This window comes from Carettochelys insculpta, chromosome 7 (assembly GCF_033958435.1).
Source record: "Carettochelys insculpta isolate YL-2023 chromosome 7, ASM3395843v1, whole genome shotgun sequence".
NCBI classification, from domain to species: domain Eukaryota; kingdom Metazoa; phylum Chordata; order Testudines; family Carettochelyidae; genus Carettochelys; species Carettochelys insculpta.
Window position 1 is genome coordinate 8,758,941 of NC_134143.1, and position 24,240 is coordinate 8,783,180.

General features: G+C 47.6%; 1 protein-coding gene across 1 annotated transcript in view; it reads left to right on the top strand.

Moving 5' to 3' along the window:
* The window catches only part of WDFY4 (WDFY family member 4), a 217,747-nt gene that overhangs the window by 40,409 nt on the left and 153,098 nt on the right, over positions 1 to 24,240 (top strand). Inside the window, exons 11-13 of the mRNA XM_074999912.1 lie at positions 1,741 to 2,321; positions 10,197 to 10,290; positions 20,648 to 20,862. Of these exons, the coding sequence (XP_074856013.1) occupies positions 1,741 to 2,321; positions 10,197 to 10,290; positions 20,648 to 20,862 (890 nt within the window). The remainder of the gene's footprint in view (positions 1 to 1,740; positions 2,322 to 10,196; positions 10,291 to 20,647; positions 20,863 to 24,240) is intronic.

Consider the following 24,240-nt stretch of genomic DNA (forward strand, 5'->3'; position numbering starts at 1 on the left):
GCCCAAATGCTGAACCCTGTTTGTCCAGTGTAGCTTCTGCATTTAATAAATTGCATGGTGAGGGAAAAGTAGGGATGGGCTAAATGCAAATATTCTGAGCCTGATTCTTCTCTTGCTGCTCTGCACCAGCATGAAGTAAACACGTCCCTGGGAAACAGGAAACTATTAGGGCTAGTTTAATGCTCCACAAATCCTACTCTCTGCAATAGCCTGAGGGTTGTGTTACATTGTGGAGGTATGAGCTGAGTGGGTTCTGGTCTGCTATGGGTCCAAATGGTCCCTCTGTGCCACTGGACTGTGGCGTATTTTTCAGTACGTGGGCGGGAGCTGTTGAGAGACTCTGTTGGAAGAGTCCCATCGGCCACGAGGCATTTTGTTTAAACTATTTTAAATATTCCCTGCTCTAAGGGACATGCATCAGTGCTGATGGTCACTGTGGACTCCGGGGCAAGGTGGGAGGGGTCCCAGCCCTGCAACCTGCAGGGGGTGTGGCCCAGGGCAGAAGGGGCAGAGCCTAAGACATTCGGCCCTCAGCACCCCTCAGACCACAGTGCTGGTCCCTTCACATTCTCTCACAGCCGTGTGCAGCGGTGCTGCTGTGGCAGTTCAAAGGGACCAGGAGCTCCAGTCCCTGCTCTTTCCAAAGGAACAGTGGTGGTGCTTGGAGCTCTGGATCCCTTTGAAGAACCCCAGGCCCAGGGCATTTGACCCCTTTGCCCTGCCCCTGTCAGCAGGTGGGAGGACATGCTATGCTCAGGGCTGGCTGAAGGCCTAGGTATTATGGGCCAGTAGTGCCTCTTGCCCTGGCTTCTTGAGTGTGGTGATTCTGCTAGTACCTCAGCTGTGGCAGAAGTAGGTTTCTAGCCGTGCTCCCTCTAGTTCTTTCCATCTGTGTGCATAATAAATTTTGTTATGTGCAGTGAGGCATATGGTGATGTGCACCACCAGCACAAACACATGCAGCCAGCTGCTGGCGTTCTGCTAATCAGCTAGGCAGCACGTGAGTGTCTCCTGTGTGGCTGGCCAAGCACTCAGCTTACAGGGAGCACTGGTTTCTAGCACTCCTGGTTGTGAAGGAAAGCTCCCATCTCTGAGTGACGTCTCTGCTGTGGTGACCTCTGTCTGTGTCAGCAGATAACCTGATGTGACAGCTTGGGGAGGGGCTGAACTGCCCCATGCATCTCCCTCAGCCCATTCACTTGGTTGCTCTCGGACACCCCACACATCCACCCAACCTCAGCAGGGGGCTGCTGTGTGGCAGGAAGAGATAGGTGCACTGCCCCACCACCCAGCTCCAGCCCCAGAAACGCAGATATACTCTGGCTGCTGGGGAAGGCAGTGGGGGCAATCCTCCTGGTGACATTGAACCAGAATTCCCTGTACAAACAACATGAGCCCTTCATTTCCAGGCCAGCGGGTTTCTCCTGGCCTCTGCTCTGGCCAACCTTGGGAGCAACAGGTCGTGCTTGGGACTGGAATGTCACACCCTGGGTCAGAGCCTTGTAAGCACCATTGCTGAGTTGTGGGGCTGGCTGCATAGATGGAGAGCATGTTCAAATCCTTGCCGTCTGAAATGATGGAAAAACAGGCAAGAAAGTTTGGCAGACATATCCTTTTTCCCCTTCCCCGCATGTTCAGTCAGTTATTGAAATGTCAGTGAAATTATAGTTCTGAATGCTCGGTGCTGTTTATGGCATGGGTTAAACGCTCACTTTGTCTCTCTTCCCTCCAATGCTGCAGTCTCTCCTGAGGATCCTGGAGAACCCCAAGTTCCACTCAGCTTTCAGAACCTGCAGCGGATTCAACGGGCTCCTGTCTCTTCTTTCTGACATGGAAGGTGCGTTACAGGACCCACCGTCTGGGCTGTGGGCAGCTACTGGACACGGCCCTGTCCTGGAGCTTGTTTTGTACGCGCTGCAGGGGATAGCCGCTGCTCTGCACCTGGACCTCGTCAACTGTGACTTCTTCCAAAGGAACGGCCTCTTTGAGAAGCTGGCAGAAGATCTCTGCTTGCTCGGCTGCTTCTGGACACAGGAGGGGCAGAAAGTCCCGATGCAGCTCCAGAAGGGAAGGACGTTTGAGGAATTATTGAAGGCAGCCTTCTGCTTGTCAGAGCCTTTCCCAGTGTGCCTCAGGAACTGCATACGGATTCTGAGTTTCCTTGACCATTTGATCAAAGGGACCCTGCATCTGGAGAACTTCCTCTTGGAGCTAAAGCCTACTGTGGAAGATCCACTGGGGGAGAACAGTAGTAGTTTCACACAACTGGAGAATAAATTAGCTGCCTCTGATTCCAGGGCTTGGGCAGAGCCTGAAGACAGGTAGGTCTTTGATTCTTTGTTGTAGAAAGACCCCACAATCCAAGAGCAATAAGTTCTCTTGTATCACTGAGGACACCACAGCATTTTACCTAGAGTACTGAAATGAGCCTGGCAAAGCCCCCAGGCTGAAGGCAGGTAGTATTGTGTGCTTTTTTCAGGGAGAAGTGTGGTAAATGGAGGCCCTGAAGTGGAGTGACCTGTCCCTGGTCCCACAGTGAGTCAGACGGAGGGCCAGGAGTCAAGCTGAGGAGTTCCCACTCCCAACCCTGAGCTCTTGCCAGCAGACAAAGCCACATGACTACAAACATTGTGGTATAAATGTCAGAGACAAAGTGGGTGAGGCAGAAGCGTGCCTCTTTGGCTAACACAGGCTGGACTATTAAAAGTGCACTTTTTCTCAGGGATATCCTGGGACCAAGAGTGCTATGGCACATGACTCAGTGGGAGTTTTGGTCTTATCCCTGGGGTCTGGATTATATACTGTGTGAGGTTGCCCCGTGATCCTGGCTCAGTACCAGAGAGGGGCTATTGGCCATTGGAATTTAAAAACTTTTTTGCTTCTGCTCAAAGCCACCTAAATCAATGTTGACTCCTGTAATGGGACAGAAGACTGCTTCCAATCATGGAGGGCAGGGTGAATGGGCCTAAATCACTAACAATTTCAAATGTCCTGAGTTGGAAAAATGAAGATGGATGCAGCCCTGTCATCTGCCTCATTGGCTGTGTCTACACTAGCCCCAAACTTCGAAATTGCCACGCAAATGGCCATTTCGAAGTTTACTAATGAAGAGCTGAAATGCATATTCAGTGCTTCATTAGCATGCGGGCGGCTGCGGCACTTCGAAATTGATGCGCCTCGCCGCCGCGCGGCTCGTCCCAATGGGGCTCCTTTTCGAAAGGACCCCGCCTACTTCGAAGTCCCCTTATTCCCATCGGATATATCCCAGGGGATAGGACAGTGAGTTCAGATGAAATGCTGTGGTGAAGAAGCTGAGGGGTACGTTCACTAATGTTCTTCCCCCAGCTCAGGAGAGATTTGCAAGGAGCTGAGTCAATAGGCAGGGGACTCGCTCAGGATGGGCCTCAGGCTGACCTGAGGCAGAGGCTGAGAGCCAAGCAGGGACTGGCAGCAGCAGGGGACAGGAGAAGTGGCTTAATACCAGGAGGCATGAGGCAACAGGTCTGACTGAATTACAGGATGATAGACAGCTGCCTCGCTCCCCACCCTGATATCACTGAGGACAAGCTTTGCCCACCAGCCTGCCACAAGAAGGTTTCCCTTATGAGAGGGACGGAGTCGAAAGCATCCTGCAGGATGCTAGGCCTGAGAAGTACCCCACTTGGACCCTACTCTTGTCCTGCCTCCCAGGGACAGAGTTAGGAGCTGTGGCGTTCTATGATGGGACTCTGACTGCGTCAGTCAGAGTCAAGTGGCCCCTAATTTTGGGAGCTTCAATTTTTTGAGCCCCCTTCTGCCTGAGGTGATGGCTCATGGGGTCATGAGTGTGAGCCAGAGGCATCAGCAGAGGAGGGAGCTGGAGAGAGGCAGTTGGGAGGCTTGTGAAGAGGCTGGGGAAGGTTTCACCGACTAACGTGGGCAATGCAGTGCATGCGGGTGGCTTTCCTATGAACATGCAGCTCCGCTTCCTCCTGGCTGCTCCTCCCTGTTCACACTTCCCCTCACAAGAGGCAGCAGCCCCAGTGCACTGCTAGGCCGGGCAGGTCTAACATGGAAACTGACGGGCAACATGCTTGGTGCCTGGGAAAGGAAGGTGGTGAAGTCCAAGAAGGGCCTGGTGAGAAGTGCGTTTACTTTCCCCTCTGCCCAGTGGGTGTGAAATGCTGCTGTTCTGATCTGGCAGTACCCTGTGCCTGCTTTACTTTGCGTAAATAACTATACAAGGAGGACGGCCATCCAGGGTTGGGCCTTTCCATCTCTTCTTCCTTTAAATCCACTTCGGTACCCAATGACTGGATGATGGCCAATATAACGCCAATATTTAAAAAAGGCTCCAGAGGAGACCCTGGCAATTATAGACCGATAAGTCTAACATCAGTACCAGGCAAATTAGTAGAAACACTAGTAAAGAATAAAATTGCAAGGCACGTAGAAGAGCACGAATCGTTGGGCAAAAGTCAGCATGGTTTCTGCAGAGGGAAGTCGTGTCTAACTGATCTATTAGAATTCTTTGAAGGGGTTAATAAACATGCGGACAAGGGGCACCCAGTGGACATAATATACCTAGAGTTCCAGAAAGCCTTTGACATGGTCCCACACCAAAGGCTTTTATGTAAATTAGGCGGTCATGGGATAGGAGGAAAGATCCTTTCATGGATCGGGAATTGGTTAAAAGACAGAAGACAAAGGGTGGGAATAAATGGTAAATTTTCACAATGGAGGAGGGTAACTAGTGGTGTTCCCCAGGGGTCAGTCCTGGGACTGATCCTGTTCAACTTGTTCATCAATGATCTAGAAAATGAGGTAAGCAGTGAGGTGGCAAAGTTTGCAGATGACACCAAGTTGTTCAGGACAGTCAAAACCAAAAGGGATTGTGAAGAACTACAAAAAGATCTCAGCAAACTGAGTGATTGGGCAGCAAAATGGCAAATGAAATTTAATGTGGGTAAGTGTAAGGTAATGCACGTTGGAAAAAATAACCCAAATTACACGTACTACATGATGGGGTCAAATTTAGCTACGACAGATCAGGAAAGGGATCTTGGAGTTATAGTGGATAGTTCTCTGAAGACATCCACGCAGTGTGCAGCGGCAGTTAGTAAAGCCAATAGGATGTTAGGAATTATTAAAAAAGGGATCGATAATAAGACAAAAGATATCATACTTCCCCTATATAAAACTATGGTACGCCCACATCTCGAGTACTGTGTGCAGATGTGGTCTCCTCACCTCAAAAAAGATATATTGGCATTAGAAAAGGTTCAGAAAAGGGCGACTAAGATGATTAGGGGCTTGGAACAGGTCCCATATGGGGAGAGGCTAGAGAGACTGGGACTTTTCAGTTTGGAAAAGAGGCGATTGAGGGGCGATATGATAGAGGTCTATAAAATCATGAATGGTGTGGAGAAAGTGAATATAGAAAAATTATTTACCTTTTCCCATAATACAAGAACTAGGGGACACCAAATGAAACTGATGGGTAGTAGGTTCAAAACTAATAAAAGGAAATTTTTCTTCACACAGCGCACAGTCAACCTGTGGAACTCCTTGCCGGAGGAGGCTGTGAAGGCCAGGACTCTATTAGGGTTTAAAAAAGAGCTCGATAAATTTTTGCAGGTTAGGTCCATAAATGGCTATTAGCCAGGGGTAAAGTATGGTGCCCTGGCCTTCAGAACAAGGGCAGGAGATGGATGGCAGGAGATAAATCACTTGATCGTTGTCTTCTGTTCTCCTTCTCTGGGGCACCTGGCATTGGCCACCGTCAGCAGATGGGATGCTGGGCTGGATGGACCTTTGGTCTGACCCAGTATGGCCATTCTTATGTTCTTATGTTCTGGTAGTGCAGTGTGGACAAGACTCCCTTTAAACCAGTGTTTCTCAATGAGGGGTACAAGTACCCTTGGGAGGTACACTGAGCTCATCCAGGGGGTACATCAACTCAGCTAGGTATTTGCTTAGTTTTACAACAGGCTACATAAAAAATCACTAGTAACGTCAGTACAATCTAAAAGTTCATTCAGACAATGACTTGTTTCAACTGCTTCATATGCTTTCTGGTGAACTGTAACTACAATAGTTCTATTTCAATTCATTTATTTGATAATAAGATGGTAGAACATCAGCAAGTTTTCAGTATTAGTCTTCTGTGATTATTTTTGCATGTTTTTGTAAGTAAGTAGTTTTTTGAGTGAGGTGTAACTTTGGGGTTTGAAAAGCAAATCTGACTCCTGAAAGGGTACAATAATCTGGAAAAGTTGAATGGCTCTTGTTTTGAGACCTGAGATCATCTGAGGATTATGTTTCTCAACTGGTGATACATGTACCTTTAGGGCTACATGAAAGAAGTCTGGGGTACTCATAACTTTTTTATTTAAAATGGGGTACTTTATAAAAAAAAAAAAGGTTGATAAACAATGCTTTAAATCACTCCACAGTTCCAGCTGCTGGCTCTGGCCTTGAGAAGATGTGAGGGAGAGGTTTTGAGGCTGGTTTTGAAACAGAGCCCCCTGTTTTCTTTGTTTGCATGGCAAACACCCAGAAAGCCTTGGCTGAGACTGGTACTAGTGCTGTAACCCATAAAGTTAAAACTAGCATTTCCATTGAAACTGTGATGAGTAATTGTGCAAAGCAAATGTAGTCAGACCTTCTCCAAGTCTTTCTTTTTGGAGTCAGAATATCAATCTCTTGTTTTCTCTTTAATGGAAGGAAAGGGTTAATTTTATTCCACCCTGATGTGTTGAGGGCATTCACTTATCCACCTCTTAACCAGCTGACAGACAGGAGGAGGAAGGGAGAGAGGATAGCAAAGATGGGAGGAACTGGCTTGTGTTGATGAGTCTGGAACTCGGACTGCTGGTTAGTTACAAGTGGTTGCTTTGGCTAGCAACTCATCTGCCACACCTGTGGCTTTGACTCTAGTTAGTTCTGGTCCAATCAGGGCTGTCATGTGGTTGGAATCTTTCTCCTTAGACAAGACAGGTTTGGATGGACACAGAGGAGTTGATATCCAGATCCCATGATATCAATAGAGCCAATAGAGAGAGGATAGGAGGAGTGAAACAGCAGGGTGGGAAAGTCACACAACAAGGGAAAGGAATACAATATTGGATCTCAGCGTTCTTTGTGGTGCTGGTAATACAATCTCCCTGCTGGGGGGCTGAGAAGTGTGTGCACTAATATGATGACTTTCAATGTGCACAGGTGAAAACACAGTCTATTTAGCAAGAGCAATGTGCTCCTATCAGGAAGAAAGGCCCTTCAACGGGTTGAGATGAGTTGCAGCGCTTGCAAGTTGAGGGATAAGAGGGGGGAAGATTAATTATTTTTCTTTACCCCTCAAAGTATCCTCTGAAGAATCCCCGAAAGAAGTAAAAGTGAGTGGCATAATTCATCTTCATTTTTTTTTCCGCCAATTAAACCCAGTTCCAGAGGTCCCAGACTTGCTGAGTAACGTTGTTCCTCAGCTTTATGTTTTTCACTAAATTTGACCTTGCCACGGGTCCTACACTGTTTTCATTGGACTTCTATAGTTTCTCCCTCTGGTTTTGTTGCACCTATTACAATAGTCACTTGTTGAAAACAACCTGCCCTGTTTTTATGGTTTTTGTAACATCTTACAAACACTCACACACTTTTTACAGCTGATCTTAGGGTAACTTTGCAAGTCCAATAGTCCCAACGGGTCTCGTGGATGATGGTGGGGAAGGAAGGGGTTGGGGGCCCTTAGAAGATCACGGAGAGGGTGGGTTATATGCAGACCTTGGCGGTGCAGTTCGGGGACAGGCAGGAATTCAGACTGGTTCCTCTTTCTGCTCTATCCCATCCATAATTATGCTACTGGCCAAGTACTCAGACAGCATTGTCAGCCTCTAAAAAGCAAGAGATAGGAGTAAAAACCTCATGTTTTTAAAATGAGTGAATTTGGCTCTTTTTTTTTTTTTTTTTTTTTTTACCTCTGAGTTTTTGAGTCTCTCAGGAACTGGCTTTCCAGCATTTCTCTACAATCACAAGGGCTAGAAAGTGAGAGATACCCATGTTAGTCTGTATTCTGTCAAAACAAAAAAGCAGTCAAGTAACACTTTAAAGACTAACAAAATAATTTTAGGTGATGAGCTTTCGTGAGACAGACCCACTTCTTCAGATCATAGCGATACCAGAACAGACTCAATATATAAAGCACAGAGGTCCAAAATTGTTTTCAAGGTTGGCAAATCAGAAGAGCGGAGGGGTGGCAGGAGGGGGTGTGGGATGGGGAAGTCAAGAGTTAGATAAAACAAAGTATGTAAAAGGGCTAGAAAGATCTTTCTTTTAAAAATAAAACCCAAGTTTCCCAGGGAATCACAGGGCTCCAGAAGCCGGGGCTTTAAAAAGCCACACATATTGATAGAATGATGATCGTTGATAACACTGCTTGACATTGTCTCCTCTGTAGTTTTGCTGAGGTGTACAATACCATCACATCCCCAAACACAGGAGGCTCGCTTCCTCTCTGGTGTAATAAATTCCCTTGATTTCAACAGGTTAGTGCAGCAGAGGAATTTGGCCCAAGGAGCACAGGTGAAGAGTGAAAACTGCAAATAGCAGAATCCTAGAACCATTGAATTGAATGAGAAATTTGTCCTCCTTGTCAGTGTGGTCGGGATTTCACCCAAAGATTGTGTATGCTAAAAATAAGTATGCCTCCTTCCTTGTTTAGCCATTAAATCCTCTCTGGTGTGGATATGGAATCAGCGGAGTTGCTGCTATTTACACTGGAGCTGAATTTGACTAATGAAGTTTAAAGATTACCAAGTATTTATTTTTTCTAGAAGCACTGTTTAATCGGGCTGTTTGCCCTGAGGGTGTAATAATAGTAATTGGTCACTGTGGGGCAGTGTCCCCTGTTAATTGCTTTTCACTGGTCTGTTTGCAGTGGCTCCAGGAAATGGCACACAGTTGTTTATTATAGACATTATTCTGCCTCAGTTTCATTATATTATATTCCCATCCTGTTGTTTATTCTTCTTGCTTAACCCAGTGTTATGGTGCTTGCTGTTTTATTCTGCACCATCCAATTAGTGGTATCACACACTGTCAGTTTCCTTCCCAGGGATCCATTTGGAAAGGGCTATGTATCTGGTAATATGGTACAGGCCACAACTTTCAGCTGGCTCATGCCTTGCTTCAAAGATTGTGCCTAGAAATGTGGGTGTTTTCTCCAAGTATCCTGAGCTAGAAATCTCATGTAAAAGCACCTCTCTGATTACTTTACTCCCTGGAATGACCTGCTTCTAGCCTGTAATTAGTGTGAGCTCTACACACTTCCCTGTGGAGTTTTGATGTTTGTTCTCCTCTCCCTGAGTGGGCCGAAGCATGTGGCAAAAGTGAAAAATGATGGGGAAAAGTTGATATCCACAAACCTTTTCTTTGCCTCTAGGTGGATTTTGAGTTTTTGTTTGGGGAAGGGTTTTGTTGCAGGGAAAGGCATTCTGATGTTATCCACACCACACCACACCACATAACTTCCCTGCTTGCTGCTCTCATGGGCTATGTCTAGATAGAAGAGATTTGTTGGCAAAAGATACGCAAATTATGCAACACATTTGCATATTTCCTGCTGACAGCTCCCTCGGGAGAGGCTTTCCTGAAGTTTGACCTGTCTACACAGGGCCAAATGTCAGGAAAACCCTCTCTGCTGACACATCCCTTCTTCCTCTTGGAATGAGGGTGACTGGGATATCAGCAGAAGGCTACTAGAGCAGCAGAATTCGACTGGGAGACCTCCGGGCTCTCGACAGAAGCCTGCAATCTAGACATAGCTGTGTTGGGGGATCCGAGAGCTCTAACTCAGTGCTAGATCCTAGGTCGTGATCTTGGGATCTGTTTTAGCGAATATGGCACCGCCTCTGGAGGCATCAGTGACTTTTTGTTCAACAAATTCTTACTCTCAGAGCTCATTTGGAAAATGGCTCTGCAAGCCCAGGCATCAGTAGGTCCTGGATCCATAAGGTCAGATTTGAGCTTTTGATGCTTTTAGTAGGGCATACCTTGTTGGTGTTTCTGTCCATCCTGTATTACTGGCTCATTGATGTAGGTTTTAACCCAAAATCTGGTTAATACAAACCAAGAGCAATGCAGTTGTCAGCTGGGATACTAACTGACCTTGTGCGTCCTTGTCTGCAGTGTTGTTACAGTTCTTCCTCATCTGTTCACTTTAGGTTGGAAGTGGGAGACTGTGCCATTGTAAATCCAGGGGCTGTCTGTGTCATGGTGAGACTGCTTCCAAAGCTCTACCAGGAGGAACACCCTGAGGTAAATCTGCTTAGATGGTGCTTTGATCTTTCTTTCTTCCATCCCTTTGATCTGGCCAGTGCTGTGAGTAACCTCCCCTCCTTGACACAAGCCTCATTGAACTCAGTCCCAATCGCCAGCAGAGAACTACCTCAACATGCAGCATGTTCATGGAGGCCAGAATACCGGCAGAGGATCTAGGACAGTCCAAGGAGCTCTTTTTCCAGGGAAAGCATAGAACCAGGATTAATGGGATTTTCTGTTCAGGAAAGAGGGGCCCTGTGGGTTGACAGAAACTGACCCCATTCACTGTGCCCTGGAGTCATGATCTGGTGCAAAACACAGGTCATGCTGCTTTCTGGATACTTTCCTCTGCAAATAAGAGGCTGGGCAGACTGTAGGCATAGTGATTTCTGTGAGCTCTGCTCCATGGATGGGGTTAAAATTCCCCCTCCCATTGGCTAGCGGTCACTGGAGACCAGGGAGCTGCTTTCCTCAATATGTCCTGATTGGGTAAGTTAGCCCTGCTGGCAGGGCTGGCCACTCCTTGCTCTACACCATGCTCCTAGGACCCAGGAGCCCACAGGAGGGGGAATGGGCTTCCTGCACCTCACTCTTCCTGCAGTGCATCTTGGGCATATGCAACACAGCAGCTGTTTGGGCCAACAGCACTTCTGGCCACCCCTGGTATCTCCCAAGGCTCAATTCTGCTCTCATTTACACTGACGTCAATCACTTAAGACAAGGTAATTATGATGTATGGAAGATCAGGATCAAGCTTCTGACCCTTCCCAGCAGTTACAGTCAACAGGAAATTGGTGCTCCATTAGCTTCATCGGAACTTGGAACCTGCTCAGGTGAAATTTCCTTTCTCAGGTCCCTCCCCATATGCATCCTGACGAATGAGCAAATTATCCAGTGTACATCTGTTGCTTTGCATGCTCGTTGAATCCAAATATTTCAGAAAACTGGAGCTTTGGAATAAAACCAGATTCCTCATCAGTGTCTCTGGAAGGTGGGAGTGTAATTAACTGCTGATGTTTCTTGGCTCTTCATAGCAAACCAAGCTAGCAGCTATTGAAATTTTGACAATTACTGTAATTAATTTCTGAAAAACAAGTTGAACAGCTAATTGGATGAGAGGAGCTGTCAGGGAAGTCACTCTCTCAGGGCTGGCTCTAGGATTCTGCCAGAGGAAGGAGGAAAAAGGAAAATCCCACAGACGTTCAGTAGATGGCAGTGGTATTAAAAATATGAAAAGGCAGAACACATTCCATCAGTCTCAGTAACATATATGAATCTGTTAATCTTTCCTTCCCTTCTCTTTTCCTTCCCCCATTCTCTTGTTTGGTAAGAAATCAGTAGCAGAGGTACGGTAGATAGTGCAAAGCAGTACCTGTGCTGAAAAGCTTTCAGTTTAAAGGGGTGTGACAGCAAATAGAAGTGAAGTGACCAGCCCACTGTCAAATTGGCAACACAGCCCAGACTAGAACCCGTGTCTCCAAGTCAACTGATTCTGTCTGGTAGAACATGCTGCCTTTCTAAGTAGCTGTGATTTGATGTCTCTTCGTCATCTGAAGATGGGCTTTGCGAAGCTTGCTGTTTGACTCTCTAGCCTCTATTCTCTCTGTGCTATCTAGTCCACATTTGTTTGGCAGTCAAGCTGTACAAGTTGAACTTCTCTAATACAGCACTCTTGGGACCTGACTGGTGCAAGACAAGAGAATTTTCTGAACCATGGGAGGTCAATATTGTCTAGCACATTACCAACGCTTCCACTGATGGCTGGGCTATTAGACACTGAGTGGTAAATTACAGCTAAATAACGGCACAGAACACTGAGAGCCAGGACTGGTGGCTGTAAACAAATTCAATGGGATCACAGGAAATTTGGCCAGACCCATGATAAGTGGTTGTCTGGCTAACTAAAATCCTGCTGGATTATAGGTGTTGCTGGAGGACAGAGTGCTGGACTAGAGAGGTCCAAGCTGTATTGGCAGCAAGGGCTTCTGAGGTTCTCCTGTCTCCTAGCACTGCCCCCAGTTAGGACTTAGTCTCCCAAGCTTCACTGGTGGTGGGTGAGACACAGTAGATGGAAGTGTGCTCTACCATGACTGTGTCAGTCGTGCAGGGCCAGTCTCTGGCACTTTCGTGGTATTGGACAGTGCTGGGAGCCCACTTGCAGTTTGGTGACTACTCAGGCATCAGAGTGTCATGATCTTTTGGAAAAGCTGTAGGTCAAGGATGATGGACAGATTAATGACTCCCTTTGGTGGTGGAGTGGTAGCAGGTAGGGAGTTGGGGCACCAGCAGTTCTGCTACACAGTACTATTAGTGGAACTCAATAAACATTAGTGCATTCTGATTCCGACCTAAGGAAACAGGATCCATTCCCCATTGGATTTGTTGCTTCTTGGTGACCTTTATCAGACCCAAGCTGTGGTGTGCTGAAGTAACACCGAGCATGTCAATGTACCGAGAGTGGTACTGAGTCATAAGACAGACAGGAGACTGTGCCTCACACAGCAGCCTTTTCTCCTGACCTGACCGGCATGGCAATTAACAGTCGATGAGACTAGAGCTGTGGTTGTGTGTGCAGCCATCTCTAATTTTTTTTTAAAAAATCCCTTGGGATATCAAAGGAGATGTATGAAAATTTGCCAAAAGCCCTTTAAAAAGGCAGAGGTGTTGATGAATACGTTAAAAGAAATGTATTGAGCATCACTCATGTGAGCACCAATCCTGGTGCTTTTGCCAACTTCCATTGCAATGGCCACATTTATACAAGACAAATATTCTCCTCCGTTAAATTGAAAATTGTATATATCAAAATGAAGCTGACACCTATTTGGAAAGGTAATGACAGAGCAAACGTAGTTACTGTCTCATCCAACTTCAGCAAGCTGTGTGGTGCAGGGTGCTTGCCCCAGAAGGATATTGATGTGTAACCTTTATGAGCTACTTCTCCTCTTTAAAGTTATCAGGGCATTTCTTGCTTTTTGGATGATTTCTGAAGATGGAATCTCTCAGATGCCAGAAGTGTCCCTGTTGGGCCTGATCTTTGTGCTGTTTCAGAAAGACTCATTCCATGCTCTTGTTGGTGAAGTGAGAAGTACAAAGAATGTATTGCCTAAGGGAAACAACATTTTTTAAAATGTATTTCTGTGCTGAATGTTTCCCGTGATCCATATGCAGAGTCTGTCAGTGATGAGAATGGGTTGGGAGGAGGGGGCTTAGGAGCTGACTCCTCCATTCATCGCCTGTCTTGCAGTTCCATCATTTAATCAACCGTGTGGATTAGAAAACAAACCAACAGTCCTGTAGCACTTTGAAGAGTAACAAAAGAGTTTATTTGGTAATGAGCTTTCATTAAAGTGACCATATTGCTCTATGGCAAATAGGGGACACCGGCCTCTGAGCGTGGGGGGCTGCTGTCCCATGTCAGAGCTCCTCAGTGATGGGAGCTGCTGCTCCACAGTGAACACCAGGAATGGGGGGCTCTGCAGCCTCCTAATGAGAGGGAATGGAGACCGGGGGCTCCACAACCTCACAGTGGGGGGTGTTAGGCAATGAGGCAGCCACCCCATGGCAAAATTCACCGGCAGTGGGAGCTGCCTCCGTGGGGTGTCGGGGAATGGGGCTGCCACCCAATGGAGGAGTTCCCTGGCAGCAGAGGCTGCCACCTCAAGACACGAGGTGTCAGGGAACAGGAGCTCTGCAAAATACAGGACAATTTGCCCAGTTTCTTTAAAAAAAAAAAAAAAAAAAAAGTCTGGACTCCTGTGAGATAGCTTAAGTAAGGGACTGTCCTGGGAAAAATGGGACAGATGGTCACTGGAGCTCTTGTGGGACAGACCCACTTCTTCAGCTGCAAGTTTTTTTCATGTAGTTGGATTTCCGTTCGAAACAGCTAAGCGTAGTGCCTTGCATGGTGAATAGTCACAATAGAATCATAGCATCCTGGGGCTGGAAGGGACCTCAGGAGGTCATGGAGTCCAGCCCCCTGCTTCAAGCAGGATCAACCCCATCTAAATCATCCCAGCCAGGACCTTGTCAAGCTGGGACTTAAAAACCTCTAGGGATGGAGAATCCACCACCTCTCTAGGCAACACATTCCAGTGCTTCACCACCCGCCTGGTGAAACAGTTTTTCCTAATGTCCAACCTACACCTCTTTTTCTATAAATAGTGTCAGTTGGGTTTATCAGTTTGGGCTGGCTTGGCCCAGTCTTCTGTTTTGTGCTGTAACTCCTTTTAGCAGGTCTCTCTCATGATCAAGTTGTATTTGGGAGTTTGAGTGGCACTCCATTGTATGGCTAGGGGAAGAAGGCTGTGCATTAGCAGAATATTGTGGTGTTTCCCACACTCCGTGCATACTGAGATCTGGAGAGGCAGACAATGATTGCCTAAATACCTACTTGCATCTCACCCTGGGATGCCACTTTCAGACCTTTAGATTTAGTCTTTGATTTAGCTGAAAATGAACAGTTTATTCTTGTTGCTAATGTTCATAGCAAGCATGTCACAAAAACTGCACTTCCCAAGTTGTGAACTGCTGCTTATAAAGTTGTGATAATACTATAACCCCCCACTTTCATGTTCCCTCAGATATTGTTTAATATTTGACACTTCTCTGCCCACAAATATTTATTATTCCTGATATTACAGTAGCACCTAAAGGACACAGCCAAAGCCAGGGACTAATCTCCTGCAGCCTAGTCAGACATGATAGTAGATTGTGAATGCTCTTGAGGCAGAGACAATCTAAACAGACAAGACAAAGCAGGGCAGGGAAAGAGAAGCCCAGTGAGGGGAAGAGTTGTACACAGTAATGACAGAGCCAAGACTCAGCTTTCCTATGTGTTGCTCCGGTGCTCTCTCCCCTACATGATGTTGTAATTTAAAGTATCACTGTCACAGAAACACATAACTGATGGCTGGAAGGTACTACAGGATTTCAGCTCATTCAGCCCCTGTGGTGAGACAAGACCAAGCAAAGCTAGACTGTCCTTGCCAAGTATTTGCCTAACCAATCCATTCTTGAAAACCTCCAGTGATGCAGGCTCCATGCCCCTCATTATAGAAGCTATAGGCTGTTATAATTTTTGTTCTCATAGGGTTGCATTTTACACTGGTGCAAGTGACCAGAGGTGCTGAAACAAGTGGGGCTGCTGACAGCCATGGAAACAAACAGTAACCCGGGTCTATGATGGAAATGTATGGCAGGGCACCCTGCAGCCACCAGCCCCTGTAATTTCAGCTCTTACCCAAAGCAAAGGGAAAATTGAGCCCTAAGCCACAGAGCTCAAGGCCTGAAAGGACACTACAGATCATCTCAAGTGGCTTGCCTAAGCCAAAACAACTACTGAATCCAGATCTTTCCTATTACAAGATTCCCTTCACCCTCTAGCTCTGATCACTTCTTCCCAAGGGCTTAGATGGCAGCTATCTCCTTTATTGCTGCTCTTCTCACTTGTACTTTCTGGGCTCCATTTGATTCTGCGTTTTTATACATGTGTTTTAACAAGAGAATTGCAGATGAGAGAAACCATCAGGAAGGCGGCCTGCATGCGGCAGATAAACTGGGCAGCATTATGAATGGAGTAGCTGAAGGATAGAGAAATGCCTCCCTGTTTGGCTCTCAGATGTCAGGGGGCCTCCTCTTACTGCTCTGCTGATTTTTTTTCTAGGCCCACCAGAGATAGTGATTTGGCCTTTTGAGATAATTGATTCTCCTTTTGCGGGAGGGTGTGGGTTACATGTCCCAGGTCTCTGTGCTAAGGGTTAGATATCTCCCCTCCCAAGTGGAAATGGGGATCAGCTACTTTCATGGCCCAATTTCTATGGAGTCCATGAGCCTCTTCCCTGGACCTGGAACAGGGTTCGCTGGAAGCTGTAGACTTGTGTGGCTGCTCAGGAGAGATTCAAATGCTGCCCAGCTGATTAGCAGAGTGCCCACAGCTGGATTTTTGTTTCTTTTAGTGGTGCACATTGCACATGCCTTCGTACACATACAAATTTATTCTGCACATGGCTGGAAAAGATGAGAGGGAACATTGGTCTGGGATTTGTGCATATGTGGGGTGGTAAAGCAGTCTGAGTGGAGACATGGCACATTTGCTTATGTTAATTCACTCTGTAAGTAGAGCCCTGAAAATCCACAGATAATCGTTTTATCAGTGCAGTGGATGCAGATATCCACAGCTCATTTCTGTGGATACGAAAGTGAACATGGATATCAATTTGGTATCCACACAGTACTGTCTCTGTAAGAGGCCCCCACACTGCGCTGTTAGGGCCTGCAGAGAGATGTTCTGGAACACAGAGTTGGAGAGACACATGGGTTAAGGGAGGACTGCAGGGTGTGGGGACAGGTCCTGCAGCCTGTTTTGGGGAGCTGGGGGCCAAATCCTTCCCCTGAGCAATCTGCAGCCAGCTTTACTCTGAAAGGAGGGGAGCCAACTCAGCTGACTTGCCTGGCTTGGACAGGTATCTGTGCAAAGATGTCACAGTATCTGGAGGGCTGCAGGATGGACCATAACATGAGAGTTTGTGTGCAGATGCTATCCCGATTGCAGCGAAACAAATCCCTGCAGCCTTTCTGCACATCATCTCACTGGGCCAGTCTTTGGGATGGGGAAATCTAGTGGCAAACACTGATCCCATGCAAACTGCCAATAGCTCCTGTTCAAACAGAGTGAATGGTTTTCCTCCTGTCTGCTTCCTGTCACCCGGCTTGATCTCTTACCCTGGGGCGGTGTCATTTGCTCTTCATATGCTCCATAAAAAACCATGCAAACTCTTCAAAAGGTGCATCTGATTAAAAACAAGGCCCCAGATAGGGACTTTTCCTAGAAACCCCAGAAAAGTATGCAGGAATGTTCTTTTTGTGCTGTGACTTTCATGGGGAAATATCCTGCCGGACTTTATTGACTGTACATCAGGATCATGGGGTCCAACAATCAGGCCAGACGCAGAGATCTGATGGCAAAGCACAGCTCTGCATGAGCACTTGGAACACAGCATGGAAAATGCAATATTCAGCTGTGTCTGTAGGAGGATACAGGGAAGCAGAATATAATTCACTGAGTTAGACTTTGGACAAGACCCCAGTGTTAAGACCCCTACTCTTAACTTGCCAAATGGTCTCTATTGCCTTGATTACAAATGGTCAGATCCTTAGTTGTACGTCTCTTCTAAAAGGCAGCACCAATAGCATCCTTAACATTGGGTTGGTGTGATACTGATTGAGAATGGAGCACATCACCCACGCCTGATTCACGAACAGGAACTACTTCAGCACAGAGAGACGCCTTTCACCGTAGCCCTGCCTCCAGCTTGGAGTGTGAGATTGCCTACGTGGAGGCAGTCACAGCAAGCCTTATATCAGCCCTAATCTCTGCTCTGAAGTTCCTGTACAGTAGTCGTGGTGCAAGCCAGGCCATTTCTTTTTAAGCTCACTCCAGAGCTTCTCATGAACTTTGCCGGCTGCAGAAGCCTATGGAAGAGAAAAGAGAGCCCCAGCTAGAAAGGGTTCATTCAAAAACATCTGGCAAGCTATCTCTGTCTCCAGTGTAGTACAGGTATATACAATTCATAGTCTCTCCTTTCCATTGCCCTGTCTCACCACACATGCATTCTGCAAGTGATAACATATGGCATCAATCGTACTGTGGCATGACAGAACCCAATTCTGCAAGCACCCACTCAGGCAGTCCTTACTCATCAAAGCCAATGGGTAAACTCCTAATCCGTAAGATTAGAGAGGGACTATGAGAGGGACTATGTCTCAGAGTTGCAACAGAGAACTTGGGTTCTCCTTCCAATTCTAGCAGTCCTGGCTTGGTGTCACTTACTCACTCTGGGTAACAATTTCAGAAGCACGTAAGTGATTTAGGAGCCTATGTCTTGTTTAAAGTCAGCCTGTTAGGGTCCTACTGGTGGGTCTGTTGAAGCATGTTGGATGTTTAACTCTCAATAATTGCCCTGGGGAGTTAGGCACCATAGGTGCTTTTGCAGATCCCTGGATAAAAGAAATATACCATCAAATAGTACCTCTCTCAAGGGTGGGTTAGGAAGTTGCATTGATGTATGTCTGCAAAGAGCTTTGAGTTCCTTGAGTGAGTGGTGCTGGGGGACTGCAGAGTTTATCTGATGTTTTGTGGATCTATGTCTACCGCATTTTTAAGTCCCAGGGGATCACATCCTGTTGAAACAAACCCACACTTTGAACCTTGTGAAGCTTTTGTCTGTCCCCTTACAAACCAACATCATTTGCAAGGGAGAGAAATTCAACTACCAGGAGGAAGCTGGGACTACTTAAGAATGTTGGGCAAATTACTCGATGACATTTTGCCCTTAGACTCCAATCTGACGCAGAGCTGTGAGACCTGCCGGGTTCTAATTGAACCTCCAGTTCACTGGCTCACAGTGCAAGTAATATGTGTTAGGAAAATCAATCTGGGTTGTATGGAGAAATGTAGACTGGTTTCCTGCCACCATTAACATTTTCACTAAAAAAAACATTTTACTGGAACTAATATTCCTGAAAACAGCACATTTTATTCAAAACAAGGCAATCTCAGTATTGACAGAGCTTCTTTGATAATGAGAACAATCAATTTTTTTTGTACTCTATTGTGGTTCTATTGGATTTATTTTGGAGTAACCCTGTAATTTCACTTAGCCAAGATCCATTTTTTTGTCATTTTTACGTAAATTCTAAATAATAATGTTGTCATCTCCTGGAAAAGTAAGTGAAATAACCACAATACAAAATTTAAAAGAATTATGAACTAGACGTTCGTTTCTGGAGCTCATTCAGTCTTCTTGCTAGAAGACAAGAAATGTATATTGGATTTGGAAGGGCTCTTTTTAAGTCCATAGGGAGAATATACATTTCTTCTTGTGCAAAGGGAAAAGAATAAGTACAGGTTGAACCTCTCTAATTCGGCACCCTGGGGACTTGACCAGTGCCAGATGGGAGAATGTGCCAGACCACGGGAGGTCAATATTGTCAAGAAGCATTACCAATACTTCCTTTGCTTACCGGACTCTTAGAAGACATTTAGGGATCAATTAGAGCTAAATAACAGCACAGAACAGTGAGAGCCAGGACTGATGGCTATAAACAAACTTTATGGGACCATGGGAAACTCGGTCACACACATGATAAACGGTCATCCAGCTAACTAAAATCATGCTGGATTACGGATGTTGCCGGAGAAGATAGTTCTGGATGAGAGAGGTTCAAACTGTAATTGAGTTTTAGTACTTGAGTTCTAAAGAGCTTAATTTCCATTAGGACCAATGTTCCCTCTAATTTTCACGTCTGTGTGCAGAATAAATGTTTATGTGCACTGAGGCATGTGCAAATGTGCACCGCCAATAAGAAACACACGTTGCTGGCTGTGGTCAGCTGAGGGCGCTCTGACAATGAGCTGGGCGGCACCTGAATCTCTCCTGGGTGGCCACCCAAACGCTCAGTTTACAGGGAACACTGATTAAGACACCAAAATAAGTGGCCTGATTGTCTGCGTGCTGGGAGCTGCCGTGAAAATCTGACCATTAGTGTTGTGATGGGGGCTGCTGGGTACTCAGCACTTTTGAAACCTCTGATTTAGGATAACTAAGTGTCATGTCTGGATTGTGGGCATTGAGCACATTGAATTTTCTCTATGAGGTCTTCAAAATCTGGCCTACGTGGTCAAAGCTGTGAATCTCCTCTCACTTATATTGGTGTTACACCAGTCTAGCTCCTGGTGAACCTTTCCAATTAACACTGAAAGATCAAGCCCCAAATCTGGACAGATTAGCTACATTATCTGCATGCCTGATGCCATGGGAAATATCATAATCTGTCATTCTGTTTGTAAATGTTTGGTTTTTTTGTAATTTTGTAAAAACTTGTAAAAAAAAATTGAAAAATTAAGCCATGTTGAGGTCCTAAACTATGTCAAGTTTAAAATGTCTCATAGCATAGCCATAAAAATCTCTATTCTGCTAACAGAAAGAATAATGAAAACAGAAATACAGTGTTATCTTTGCATATATATCAGTACATAGTTGAGGACGCAACTCAAATTTAGTAATATTTTTTGTATTTGGAAGCCCTTTACAATCTGAGGCCATGAACTGTGGCTCACTTAGCTTGCTCCTAAATCCATCTCTGTGAGCAGTTAGAAGATCTGGGCTTTCCTGGTGTGGATTTTTATGGCATAGCTACTAATGCATTTAATCAAAGCAGCAGTGGAGTCAAAGCTAAACTGGTAAGCTGCTGCACGTGACTGGTTCTTTGCAGATCCAGAGCCCACTAAAATCAAGGTTCTGCCTTTAGCCAGCCTGTGGAGTTAGGATCTCAAGAGCTCCCTTTGTTTCAGCTTTCCCAGGAAATCCAGTGCGCCGTGGCAGATCATGTCCAGTCCTTGGTGAAGTCGGAGAAGAGTCGTCAGGTGATGTGCACAGCCGGGTTGCTCAGCACCATCATCTCCTCCTGTCAGCATGCTCTGAGCCAGGACAGCCATCCACTGCACCTGCCTCTCATCAGGGTTTTTGAGAAGCTTGCCTCGCAATCCATCGAGCCAGATGTACTAAGGTAGCAGAGCTGCGTTAAGCCGTGTGGCTTTACGGCAGTGCCTGTCTGCACTAGGGTTGGGGCACCTTTGAGGAAGTAGGCTGACTCAGATTGAGGGCTGGGCTTCAGCCAACATGTCACCAGAGTCGTTAAGTCCCAGCTTGGGATCCCGATTGGCTTAAAGTTGAGACATGCTTTAGTTAATTGCTCATTTGGGACCGAGGGTGGTCGTACTTTGTGTTTCTGTAGAACCTTCTGCCCAAGGATTTTAAAGCAGTTGGCTACTGTTGGTAAATTAAATATGGCAGTACAGTAAACCCCTGATATGAGTGATTTCAACTTGCACTTAACTCCTGTTAAAGCAAGCTGAAATCCCCTCCCCAGCTCCCTGCTCCAGCCCCTGGCTCCTGCAGCGGGGGGAAACCAGTAAGAAGCTGCACCGTTGCAGCTGCTCACCCAGCTTCTCCCAGCTGGGAGAAACTGTGCAGCCACAGCTGTCTGTCCCTCCTGGGGGAAGCTGGGGAGAAGCCTCATGCGGCTCCCAGAGTGGTGGGGAGCCTGGAACCAGCTCCCCTGGCAACTTGCATGAAATTTGAGTTATGTGAGGGTGTGCAGGAGCACAACTGTCACGTAACTTGGGGGTCAACTGTATGCCTGGGTGGAAAGAGCCTCTGTTTGCCATATGGGGAAACTGAGGCACAAAGACACAAAGTGTCATTGCCACAAGTGCACATAGTGTCAATGACCAAGGCAGGGGTAGAATCGGGAGTCATATTTGTCAGTCTCCTGCTCTCACCATCAGGCCACAGTCACTGAAAGCTAACAAACGCTGGCGTGGAGTGGGCTTTGGAAGGACTAAGGGACAGACTAGGTTTGAATGCACACCACAAATTGGTCTAGTCAGGGGTCTGCAACCTGTGGCTACAGAACCATGTGCAGCTCTTTCAAGGCTGCTTGTGGCTCCCAATGCTAAAATTGCAACGTAAAAGAACAAAACAAAACAAAACAAAAAACTTTCTGATTATTTTCAATAAACAGTGAATGTCTAAAAGCCCCAAAATGAATAACTCATATGAAATAGCAAGTGATGTGTGATCTTGAAATGTTGGATAACCCCCTCTAGTGTCCACCAGAGAGAGAGAAGTTTTGGGAGTGACAGTCAGGAAGACAGAGGTACCAACACACACACAAAGGCTATGTCTACACTAGGACACAACGTCAAAGTAGCCTATTTCGAAGTAAGAACTTCAAAATAGGCTGCTTCGACGATTATCGTCTACATGTCCTCCAGGGCTGGCAACCGTCGACGTTCAACGTTGAAGCAGCTCCGGGGAACATCAAAAAGAGCCGCCCCGGAGGGAAATGCGGAGCGTCCACACACACAAGCCCCCTATTTTGAAATAAGGGGCCAGGAAAGCCCACAAACTGGGTCACAGAGCACACTAGCCCTTCTGGGGCAGTGCAAGCCGCTCCCTTAAAGAGCCCCTCCCAGACACACTCGGCCTGCACTGCACGAGTGTTGGTGATACAAGCCTCGCAGACCTCGAGCCCGCAGACATGGACCTCCAGCAGCAGCTGGAAGCCCTACGAGCTGTCTCCCACGGAGCAGGCGCCCTTCTAGTTGCTGCCTGGGCAGCCGCCCAGCACCTTCTGGAATGGGAGCCCTCCCCAGGAGCACCAGGAGACGCCCCCGACCATCGGGCCCTCCTCACCCTCCCCCACCGGGTTCCCCGCCAACTCTGGAGCTACCCATCCAGCACTGAGTGGTGGGAGCACCTGGTTATGGGGGAATGGAATGACGACCAGTGGCTGTGGAACTTCTGCATGAGCCGGCCAGACCTTCATGGAGCTCTGCCAGTGGCTCACCCCCGCACTCAGGCACCAGGACACCCGCATGTGGCGCGCCCTCCCCGTTGAGAAGAGGGTTGCAATAGCTGTCTGGAAGCTGGCCACTCCAGACAGCTACCGCTCCGTGGGGCAGCAGTTTGGAGTGGGAAAGGCCACAGTCAGGGCTGTCCTCATAGAGGTAAGGAGGCCTGGGGCTGAACTCCCTGCTGGGGAGGGGGGTCTGGATGAGGAGGGCCTCAGGAGAGGGGCTTGGGTCAGGGGGGCCACAGGAGCGGGCCCTGGGTGAGGGGGGCCTCAGGAGGGAGGCCTGGGTGAGGGGGGCCACATTCTGCAAACCCTCACAGGCACCTGTGTTCCCTCCCCACAGGTGGTGCGTGCACTCAATGCCCTGCTGCTGAAGAGGGTCGTCCGAGTTGGGGACTTGGACGCGGCAGTCGAGGGATTTGCCGCCATGGGATTCCCCAACTGCTTCAGAGCCCTTGATGGGACCCACATCCCCATCCGTGCCCCAGATCACAGTGGTGGCCGCTATGTCAACAGGAAGGGATACCACTCTGTGGTCCTGCAGGCCGCTTCCAGGACATCTACGTGGGCTGGCCCGGCTCTACCCATGACACCCACATTTTCCGGAATTCGGGACTATGCCGCCAACTGCAAGCGGGGACCTACATCCCCCAAAGGGATCTCCCTCTGGGGGATATCACCACCGTACCCCTCTGCCTTGTGGCGGATGCGGCATACCCCCTCCAGCCCTGGCTTATGCGGCCCTATACAGGCCACCTCTCCGACAGCCAGGAGCGCTACAACACCCAACTCAACCATGCCCGACAAGGGGTCGAGCGAGCCTTCGGGCGCCTGAAAGGCCGCTGGCATTGACTCCTGGCATGCCTAGATCTGGGCCTCCCAAACATCCCCCAGGTTGTGGGGGCCTGCTGCACACTCCACAACCTCGTGGAAAGCAAGGGGGTGGCCTTCGTGCAGGGCTGGGCACAGGAGGCCGCAGCAGCCTACCCCCAGCCAGCCGCCGCCCTGAGCTGCCAGGCCCACCAGGACGGGGTCCGGGTCCGGGAGGCCCTAAGGGAGTACTTTCACCAGGGGGCCCAGTGAGCGACCCCCCCCCCCCGGCCATCCCTGCACCCGCCCCAGCACCCACACCTCACCCTCGTCAAAAGCACGCGGGACACAGGTTTTGGGAAAAATAAAACTGTCATTATTTACAAGAAAAACAAAAATGTCACTTCTTTTTGCTAATATTATTATTTATTTGCCAAAAAGAACAGATTAATGAAAATAATAACTATGTACAAGTGGGGACATCTCTACAAACTATAACGGGGGGGTCAACTATAAATAACTATATACAAGGGTGGGGACAACTATGTACAGGGGTGGAGATGTGGGCAGGCCACCCATCGGCCCATCATTCTGGGGCAGGGGTGGAAGGGCACGACGCTGCTGCCGCGTCTGGCTGGCCGGTCCCCCTCTCAGCTGGGGGTCCCTGGCGAGGCTGGCTGGGTGTCGGGAGCACGGGGAGGTATGGCCAAAGTGGGT